Raw genomic sequence first — 10550 nt, forward strand, 5'->3', positions numbered from 1 at the left:
GGGCCGGGAGGGTCCCGGTGTGGCGATGGGAGCGCTGGTCTGAGCTCTGCGGGGAACCCCCGGGTGCGGAGCCGAAACCCGCATCCCCCAGCTGAGGACGAGGAGGGATAAACCAGAGGTGATCCGGTCCCGTCCCACGGGAGCGCTCCTGGCAGGGTAATGGTTTCGTGTTTGTCTTGTTTATTCCCTCGGTGAGGCAAGTTTTGTAGGAGCAGGAAGGGAAGCGGCAGGGCTGGCTGGGAGGTCGTGGGTACTTCATGCACCCCACAAAGGCAGCACTGCTGGGAGCTCCTGGTGCCAACGCCGTGGCTTTGTGCCCCAGCTGGAGCCACCCGCACCCACCATGGTCCTGCGCACATCCTCTCCCCTTGTTCTATGTCAGAGTTGGACTGGCTGCAGCCACGTTGTCCACACACATTGGAATTGTGTGTGGTTTTTGTTTGTGCCTCATGGTTCTCATTTGGAGCACTGTGGTGGGTTTGGCCCTGTAAATGCTACACCGTGTGTGGCTGGAAGGGGCTGGTTCCTGGGGTTGGAGGTAACTGCATGTGATCCAGAGAGAAATTATTAAGATTAAATTTAAAATTAGGTTTCAGCATGTCAGCTGTTTTCCCTGGGAAGGTGTTCTGGAATCACATCTTACTGCTGGAAAGAAAGCCTTATCCTTATTTCCAGCCTAACCATGCTAACGCTCCCCTTACCCACGTATGTCAGAGCAGAGCGTCAGTGGGTTCTTTCTGCATCGCTTGCGTCATCTTCCTGAGAATTAAAAAACGAAACCAGGCTCGAAATGAAAACCAAAATGTGACTGACTGGGCCTGCACTGGGCGTGTGAGGTGTGGGTGTTCACAGGGGGGCATCAGCGATGCTGTGGGGGCACATTTGGTACCGGTGGAGAGCGGATTGTTGGGGTCTGACGTGCTCGTGTGTCACCGGGAGTTTAGGGAGCCTCGTGGTGCAGCAGGGAGAGCTGGGAGCCAGTTCCTGTTGGCTTTGCAGTCTGGCTCTGGGCAGCTCTGGATGACTTAGGGCCCCAGCACATGGATTTCAGAAGCCCTGAGTGCTCGAGGGTCTGGGCCTGGTGAGGTTCTGCACGTGCAGAGACCGGGCTCTCTTGGGATCCTTTGTGCTCCTTCCTGCTCAGCTGCAGCACACAATGCCCGGGTGCTCAGGCCCTCACAGCTGTTTATTTCTGACTGCTGGCTGCAGCTCGGTGCCTCGGAGGGGCGAGGATGGCTCAGGAGACGAACCAGACGCAGGTGCCTCTGCTGTGTACCACGGGCTGCGGCTTCTACGGCAGCCCCCGGACCAACGGCATGTGCTCCGTGTGCTACAAGGAGTTCCTGCAGAGGCAGCAGAGCAGTGACCGGATAAGCCCTCCAGGTAGAGGATTTTTTCTTGGAAATCTGTCTTAAATGGGTGTCTGGATCCAAGCTGTGTTCAGCATGGCGCTGGTGCCTGGCCACCAGCAGATTTACCCCCTCCTAGAAAAATCATCTTTCCCTTTGTATGGATACACAAGGCTCTAAATCGGGTACCCAAGCCCTCGAGCACTTCTGTTCCCTGTCAGGAGGGGCACTTGCTTTCCTCCCAGTCTCAGCAGTTTGTGAAGCCCCATCCTAGCCAGCACCTTCCAGTAAACTGTAGAGTTTCACATGTGCTAATGGTGATCCCAGCTTTCAGCTATTTCCTGCTCCCTGGTTAGGTGCTGACTGCTGGGAACCATGACAAAGCCCCACAATGAAGTTTTATTTTTTTTTAAGATAATATTCTTATCTTAACAGTGTGATATCTAAAAGCCGTGACTTACAAGGTTTGTTTCCTGCACTTGGGATGGGAGCAGGGGAAGGATGCTCTCTGAAATGTGAACAGGGATTTCTTTTGCTGGGGGTTTGTGTAGATGCCACATGTACAGAGTGAGAAATGCCTCTGAGAGTTCCTCCACAATTTATTCCTGGGGGTCATGGAATTCATAATGACTTCCCTTGAGTCACCCACACAAAATATGCTCAGGAACATGGCTTTTCCTGACAAAGGCTTTTCCTAAGACCCCAGCTTAGATCCTCAGCTGACACAAACCCATATGTTCCTGTTGAAGCCTGTTCCTTTCAGCAGATGAGGATCTGGTTTTTACACCTTGTAGAAGTTACAAAGTTCCATTGGGTTCAAGATCCAGACAGCCCTGGTGTCCTAGAGAGTCCCAGATTTGGCACAAATTTGGAGTAGGAACAGGGATATGGGAGTGATCCCAACAGGGGTGTGCCCTGCCAGCTCCAGTAGGGAACAGCAGTGTAAGGCCTGCTGGAAGTGCTCGTTCTGCTTTCTCCTTGACTGTCCAGCACCTGAGGAACTGGCTGGTACTTCCCAGAGACCTGACCAAGCCTGCTCTTGTCTCGCAGCACCCAGTGGTCCCAGCAGCAGCCCCATGGCTCCCGAGGCCATCGCAGGACAGCACGCGGAGGGAGACTCCACACCTGAGGATGCAAAAGCCAGGTAGGGGCAGAGTCTGGAGGGGAGGGGATCTAAACCCTGCTAAAATCCAGTTCTGGGACATAAGGGACAGGCTGTCATCCTTTATATGTCTGTAAACAGGCTGGGTCAAACTTTGCATTGTGATTCTGGTTTATTTGGAAGATTGAGAGGTCCCTGCTGCTGCTGCTGTCTGATAAGTAGAGTGAGGTATCAGAGGGTTGGTAGTAAATTAAGTGGCATCTTGGTTCTCCTGCAGCCTTGTCTGTCCCTGGCTCTGTTCTCAGTGTACCTTGTCTGTCCCTGGCTCTGTTCAACTGTTCAGTTTCTGCTCAGTCCCAAGTATTGGGATTTTTGGGGTTTTCCTGTGCAGGACCAAGAGTTGGACTTGGAAGGATCATGAGGATCATCAGCTCAGAATGTCGTGTGATTCTAAGTGAAAGCACCTGCTGATGACCCAGTCTGGAAGCTGTGACAGCAGGTTTAGAGACCTTGGGCCTGTTTGATGGGGAGGAGGACAGAGCTGCACTGAGCTCTACCATCACATTACAGCCCTGACTCATACTGTGTTTTCCTCCCCTGGACTTGTTTGGATAGGCTCTTGCCTTGTCTTTGAGATATAATTGGGTGCAAAAGGAAGCTGAGATCATCACAGATTCATTCCATTTATGTCTATAAAGAACTTTGATCCCCGATCTCATGGGGAATTGACCTGCTGTGCTCCTGACCTACTTTTGAATATAAGGAAATAAACTTTATGGGCTGAAGGTCTCTCCCACATAACTGTCTGTGAAATGAAAATACTTGTGTTTTCTCTTTTTGTTTGTCTGCTGCACATGCTGCCAGCGCTCAGACTCCTGTGACCCATCAGATGACGGCCATGAGCATATCCAGAGAGGAAACCAGCAACGAGACAGAGGAATTCAGCAAGACAGATGAAGCCTCATCGGCTTCTTCCTCATCAGGTAGGGTGGTTGGTTTGTCCTTTGCACAGATCTGAGTGACACTGAGCTCAGGAGTCCATTGGAGCAGCAGGGACAGCTGCTGACCCCGGGGTGTGTCCCCTCCCGGCAGTAAAGACACACCTGAGAGCTGAGGAGGAAACTTGTTTTGGTGACAGGGAGGAGAGCAAATGCTGTGCTCGAGGGCAGGCTGATAGAGATTGCTCTGTGGGCTGAGGGCTGAGTGGCTGCCAGCCCTGGAGTGGCTGGCAGGAGGATAATCTTCCATGACGCCGCTCCCAGCGAATGGCAGCGAGCCCGGAGCGTCCCACAGCCTGACGCGGCTGCTGCTGCTGCTGCCGGCACTCCCCTGCCAGCTCCCGAGGGGGAGGAAGGGAGACAGATCCATCCGAGCCTTGGAGAGAGGTGACTCCTTTGTGACAGTGCCTGGGGGTAGGGGAGGCCTGTTGTTGTCACCCCGTGAGATGGGGGATCGTGTCCCTCGGGGGGGGATGTTACACAGGGAGTGTCCTGTGTGATGGAGGAGCAGCAGAGTCATTGCCCAGTGTGGCACATCCTCCAGCTGATGCCATGAGCAGGTGATCTGCATGCAGACACCCTCCTTTGCTCAGCTGACAGCTTGCTTGCATTGAAAGCTAAAAAAACCCAGGAGCTGTTGGTTGCTAAAAAGCCAGGCTCTAGTCACCACACATGGCTGGGCATTGTGGGTTAGGTAATCTCTTCTTGCCTGCAAGCCCAGGAGGCAATTTACAACAGGCAGGTGAGAGGCTGTTAAAAAGAGGCTTGGGAGAGCCTGCCCCTTTCATCTGCCTGTGTAATTTTTAGGAGGCTGTTTAGGGTAAGCTCCACAAAGCTGTCTCTGTTTTGTCTCCTCAGAGCAGCCTGCACCACAGGTGCTCCAAGGAGCAGTTGGAGCTCCTCCCTCCTGTTGACTTCTCTAACCTGCTTAGGTACTGGAGGAAATCCTGCTAAGCATCAATGACCTTTAACAATCTGGCTTTGAGAGCTCGGTTTTCCCTTTGGTAGATTAGAGGCAGTGATGGATATCTGTGTAAAGCATTCTAAGACCTACATTTGGGGAACACTTACATAAGAGTCAGCAAAAATAATTAGTAGTACTTACAAGGGGTTAATTTTTTTTCTCCCTTCGAAGATTAACTGTGGGCTCAGCTGACAGCTGTGTTGCTGTGCAGCAGCTGAGCTGTAGTGACTATCCAGTCACTGTCCAGTGGCCAATTCAGCTTTGGATTTAAGGCATTTGAAACAGAGAGGAAGCTGTGAGGTGGAGATCTCAGTGGAACAAGGCAAATCTCCCAGTCTGTGGTATGTCAGCCAGGGCAGTGTGCACACAGAGAGTCGTCAGAGCCTCAAGCAGCTCCTGTGATAAAACGAACATTTGGTTTATCAGGAAGGGCAGCAAAACTCTTGCCTCTGTTTCAGGTACCCTGCTTGAGATATCCCAGAGCACGGCTGAGGGCAAGACGGCTTCGGAAAAACCGAAACCGAAGAAGAATCGCTGCTTCACCTGCCGGAAGAAGATTGGGCTGACTGGTAAGTGCCTGCCTCTGGGAAAGCTTCCCTGTGCCCTAAGCAGCCCAGAGTGAGAGCCCTGTGAGCCCAGTGCTGTGGTGCTGCTGGGTTTGGAGGGTCAGAGGCTGGAGGTTTCCCCCAAATCCATCCTGCAGCTGTGGTGCTGCAGAAAAAGAGGGAGGGGAGCTCCAACCTGCAACAGCACTGGCTGAGGCAGCAGCCTGGGGAACATCCCACTCACTGCCAGGGTCCTGGCAGCCCTTGGGAGCAGGATTGGATGCAGCAGCACCTCTTGGTTGTTCCTGCTTCTTGGCAGAAGCTGCTGTAGAGGAAGGCAGAGCTCGCTGTGGATCGGAATCCGCTCCCGGTCAGGTCTGTGGTAAAGCTTTCGTAACAGTGACATGAACTGAGCTAGACCCAAATGGAAAATCCCTCTCCAAGACTCATCCCATTTGTTAATGCTGCCTGATTTCCACTGTTAGCTTCCTGAGAGCAGGATGGCTCTCAGCATGCAGCCTGTAAAGCTGGAGAGAGAAGTGCTGGGATGGTGTCAGGGCACTGCTATCAATGGGAAAACAGCTTCTGGAAAGTGAAGCAATTAATTTGGCTGTGGTTTGTTAATAAAAACATCATTCCCCTAAATTATCTCTGGCATTTAGTGCTTCTCAGAAAAAAGTTAACTCTGGAGCTGTGCAGGTCATGTTGTTCTGGCAGAGCACTTGCTTCTGTAGCCTGCTTGGGGCATCCAGCAGCCAGGGATGTTTTCATGGGTATAAGAGGCTTTGGCCAAGTCTAGACTGGAAAGTTTGAACCTGAGCTTGCCTGGAAATCCATGGGCACTGTCCTAGAATAGGGGTAGGTTTATAAACCTGGATCTGGGCTGGGTACTCCATGCCCAGCCTTCAGGTTGCAGAGAGGACTGTTTTCCTGGATGAGGGTTTCCTTTAAACTGTGAGAAGTTCTCTTCTTTAGGATTCAGCTTACAGAGAACTCCTGTGAATTCAGGGCATTTAGGATAAAATTATTTTTCTCAATCAGGAGTAAACTGGCACCTTGGAGCAAGGTGTTTGTGGGCTTTACACCCTGTAGTTGGAAAAACATGAAGGGACAGAGCATGATTCCCTGCCAGCAGGATTCCCTGCTGTCCTGCAGCACATCCCCTGCTTGCTCCCTGCCTTGCTTTCCCACTGTGCTGTGTTAATGGTAGCACTCTGAGCATTGTCCCTGAGTGAAGTGACTAAAATAAGAATTTTGAAGCCTAAGTAGCTCAGACATGATTCTGTGGTGGTGACAGCTCTGCTCCTTGCTGCTGGTCAGCCCAGCTGCTGCTGTGTGACCCTGGGGAGCTGGACTGGCTTGGAGGGCTCAGCTCCAGCTTGAGCTGCCTGGGGAGCCTGGTCTGGATTAACAATCTGGCACTCTGCAGTGCCTGGCACGTCCCTTGTCCCCAGGGAATGTGGATAGCAGCTGCTCTGGGAGCCTTTCCCACCATGTGACAGCTGGGGCTGCCCAAAGCACACAGAGCTCCTGAGCCAGAGGAAAGCCAAGAGCCACCCATGGTCTTCCCCAAATGAAGAGTCCCTTTGGCCTGTGGGGAGCTGCAGGCCCCCCTCCCTTGGCCCTCTCCCTGCATTGGTGGCATTTCCTGGCGTGGCAGGAAGGAGCCAGGCCCTGCTGCCTTCCTGCCCAGCTGGATGGGGTCTGATGTGGCTTTGTCCCTGCTCTTCCTCCCCTCAGGCTTCGACTGCCGCTGTGGGAACCTGTTCTGTGCCATTCACCGGTACTCTGACATGCACGCCTGCCCCTACGACTACAAGGCAGAAGCTGCCGAGAAGATCCGCAAGGAAAACCCCATCGTTATCGCCGAGAAGATCCAGAAGTTGTGAAGGGGTCTGAGCAGCTCGAACTGCAACCAGGCTGCCTGGTGCTCTTCCCCTTCCTCCCAGCCTTCCTCCTCCTCCTCCTCCTCCCAGCCCCTGCGGCGGTGCGAGGGTGACTCCGGCAGCGCACACAAACCGGCACCTGGACATGGGGCCTCCTCGCGCCTCTGGCAGTCAGTTGGTGTTCCTCCTCTCCCTCCCTGCCTGTCCGACAGCCGCAGCTCAGCTGATGTGTTCTCAACCAGCTTCCCAAAGGAAAAGGGACCGTCCTGCCCCGCTGCTCTGGCTCTAAGACCTTCACATTCGCCTCTTGCTGGGCACTTTGCACGGTGGGAGCGGCTGGACTCAGCCGGGCTCAGCCTTTCCCTTCCCAGCAGCTCCGAGTCCTGCAAACCACCCAGGGCTTGTGGCAGCAGTCCCTGAGCAGCCTGGGCTCTGTTCCCTCTGCCTGCAGCCCCGGGAGCTGGGGGATCCTGGCAGCCAGGCTGCCATCTGCTCCCTGGGAGGTGTTTGCTGTCCGATGCAGAGAAGTTGATTCTGTAGTTCCAGACCCCTCTCCCCACCCTCTGTTGACGCTGTTGGAGAAGCACCAAGGGGGCTGAGCAGTGATGCTGGCACAGGGAAGAGATTCTGTGGCTTGAAGTGAGGTGGGCAGGGCAGGACCTTCCAGGAGGTTCTGCTTGCTGCATTGTGCCTCTCTCCACAGGGAGGGAGCCAGGGACAGCCCTGCTCCAGCCTCCTGCTCCAGCACCCCTGGATAACCCCGGCTGCTTTCCCAGCAAGGTGTGTGTCCCTCAGTGCTGCCTGTGCCTGCTCTCCTCTCTCCCCTCTCTCCTGTCCCTTCTCTCCTCTCTCCCTGCCTTCTGCCTTACACGAGTCGCTCTCATCAGGGTTGTGCACAAAGCTCAGGTCCCCACACCTCTGCTTCTGGACCTGTCCCTGCATCCAGGTGACAGTGGGGTCGCCTCCTCCCATGTGGGCCATGCTGGCATTGGGGAGAGCTCGGGGAGCCCACCCAGCTGCCCTCCTCTGCCTCCTCCCTCCCTGTGGGATGAGAAGCAGGGCCAGGTCCCCAGGAGATGCTCTGCAAGCCAGACAGAGGGAACTGGGGCACAGGGAGAGTCACAAGGAGGGTCCCAGGGTGCCCAGAAGTTCAGGTGGGGGCTCAGAAATGCCCATGGAGAGACCCAGGGAGCAGGGAGAGGTGCTTGGAGGGCTCTGGGCTCACTGAGACACTCACAATTCCCTGAGGTGCTGGAAAGCCCAGGGAGGGCTCTGGGGTGCAAGGGAAGGCAGAAGGAGAGCTTTGGGGTACAGTGAACATGCTCAGAGGCCTCAAGCACCCCAAAAGCCACTTGAAAGGCTCTGGGGGTGCACACACTCACTCACACAGGAAGGGAGGCGTAGGAAAAACCAAATGCCACTCAGTACCACTGCGGAAAGAGCACCTGGAGGGCTCTGTTGGGAGGAGCTGGGGCTCAGGAATGCAGCACAAGGCAGGCAGAGGCTCCTGGGGCACAGCCACAGCCTCTTCCATGCCCAGGGGATTCCTGGGAACACCAGGAGCAGGGCTGTGGCCATGGGGCTCTGGCTCTCAAGCAGAGAAACCCGGCTGTGTCCCGGGGGACAAGCAGCAGCCTCTGTCCCACTCTGCTGGCCATCCCACGCTTTGGAAGCTTTCCCTTGGTGTCAGCAGAGCTGCAGGGCCCAGCTGGGGGAGATCACAGCAGCTCCTTCCTTCCAAGGGCTGTTTTCCTGCCCTCCCTGTGGCAGTTCTGCCCAGGTGCTGCTGGGGGGATCCCTCTGAGTGTTTGGTGTCTGCAGTCTGCTCCAGCCAAAGCAGTGTGTGCTCTGTGCCAGCTGCCATCCTGTGCTGCTACCAGCAGCATCTGAACCTCCCAAACTGCTGCAACCCCCCCCTCCAGCACTGAGAGGAGTGAGGCTGCCTCTCACCAGCCTTTTCCTCAGGTTTTTCCTTCTGGATAACATTGACATCGTGTCTGGAGCATGCAAGGGGCTGCACCCCTGGGCACACCTGGGGAGCTGGAGCTGGTGCGTGGCCAGGCTGGGTTTGCCACTGAGCTTTTGGCTGAGGATGATCCCTCACCCTCGGGGGATGCAGGAATTGCAGCCACCAGCCCCAAGGAAGTGCAGCAGCTCCCTTGGATCCCTTGGGAAAGCCCACAGCCACCTGCTTCTCCAGCACTGCCCCTTTCCCTGTTCTCCCTCCCTGTCCATGAGTGTAAATACAACACAGTCTAGTTTGCTTGGATGCTGTGGGTGCTCTGTTTCAGGCTCTTTTGGGGTGGCTCTGGGGCTCTGTGCCTCAGTTTCCCTGTGGATGATCCTTGACAATACCTGGAGCTGGCTGGGGATCAGAGCACCCCAGATCTGCACCCCCAGATGTCAAATCCACCAGGGGCTGGGCTGGATGATCTCCAGAGGTCACTGCAACCCTGACAAGTCTGGATGAGCAGGAAGCCCTGGCTGGGTTTGAGGGGCTCTGAGGTTCTCCTGGGTTCCCTCTTGTCTGCTGTCACCCCTTGGGGCAGGAAAGCCTCCCCATGTCCACATTCGGGCAGTGTGTGGCACCGGGAGTGACCTCAGCAAGGCTTGGCTTGGTGACATCTCTGTGGGGAGACACGGGAATGTGGGAGGATGGCCTGGGGGGAGAGCCTGGCTGGGTGCAGAGCTCCGAGGGCCCGGTGGGCACAGCAGAGCCCCCCTGTGCCCAGCGCTGTCCCCAGGGCTCGGTGCCTCCTCCAGCCCCGTGCAGTTCGTGTAGCAGCGCCCTGCCCGAGGGACAGAACGGATCCTGATCGGGTTTCACGGTGATTCAGAGCAGGGGGAGTGACTGATTCACCTGCAGGCCGTGCTGCCATCCAGAGGGACCCTGAGGGGCTCGGTGAGAGCTGGGTGGGGGCAAAGCTGGGGGGGTCAACAAGGGCAAGTGCAGAGTCCTGCACCAGGGAGGAACAGCCCCAGGAACAGCACGGGCTGGGGGTGACCCGCTGGAGAGCAGCTCTGCAGAGAAGGACCTGGGGGTCCTGGGGGATGGCAAACTGTCCCTGAGCCAGCAGAGTGTCCTGGGGCCAGGGGGGACACGGGGACCCTGCCCCTCTACTGGGGGGGCACATCTGGGGTGCTCTGTCCAGTTCTGGGACAAGAAGGACAAGGAGCTACTGGGGAGGGTCCAGTGGAGGCCCCAAAGATCATTTGGGGTCTGGAGCTTCTCTCTGGTGAGGAGAGACCGTGGGAGCTGGGCTTGGTTAATCCAGAGAAGACTGAGAGTGTTGGATGTTTGGTTTTTTAAAAAAGACTATAAAATAAGACAGTTTAAAGTCATAAAAACTCCGAAGTTACATTCGAGAATGTAACAATATGGAGAACAGCCAGGTTTACATCGATACAAACCAAATCCGGCTCCAGAGCCGTGACAAGCAGCCCGTTCATTGAGTCCAGCTGACTTTGGGCTTGATCAGAATATCCAAGTGCCCGCTGAACTCCTCCACTCGCTCCTTGCGGGTTTTCGACCCTTTCTTCAGGATCCGCTCCATTTACTGCTTCTCCTGCATCTTCTCCAAGGCCACCTGCGCCGGGCTGCGCTTGTCCAGCCCGCGCTTCTCCTCCTCCTCCTCCTCCTCCTCCCCCTGCTCCTTGCTGCCCGAGATCTGGGCTTTGTCTTTCGCCTCCTTCTCCCGCTTGCCGG

At 55.6% G+C, this 10550-nt stretch overlaps 1 protein-coding gene and 1 pseudogene across 1 annotated transcript; one reads left to right on the forward strand and one right to left on the reverse strand.

Annotated features, from left to right (window-relative positions):
- On the forward strand, positions 1-9113 carry LOC102032401 (AN1-type zinc finger protein 5-like). Its single transcript, XM_005427301.3, has 6 exons — positions 1-156; positions 1210-1383; positions 2400-2493; positions 3316-3434; positions 4872-4982; positions 6699-9113. The coding sequence occupies exons 2-6, from the start codon at positions 1233-1235 to the stop codon at positions 6845-6847; spliced, it is 624 nt and encodes a 207-aa protein (XP_005427358.1). The 5' UTR covers positions 1-156; positions 1210-1232; the 3' UTR covers positions 6848-9113.
- Positions 9114-10290: 1177 nt separating this feature from the next.
- LOC102037569 overlaps positions 10291-10550 on the reverse strand; it is a 315-nt pseudogene continuing 55 nt past the window's right edge.

The sequence above is a fragment of the Geospiza fortis genome, unplaced genomic scaffold (assembly GCF_000277835.1).
Source record: "Geospiza fortis unplaced genomic scaffold, GeoFor_1.0 scaffold254, whole genome shotgun sequence".
Lineage (NCBI taxonomy): Eukaryota > Metazoa > Chordata > Aves > Passeriformes > Thraupidae > Geospiza > Geospiza fortis.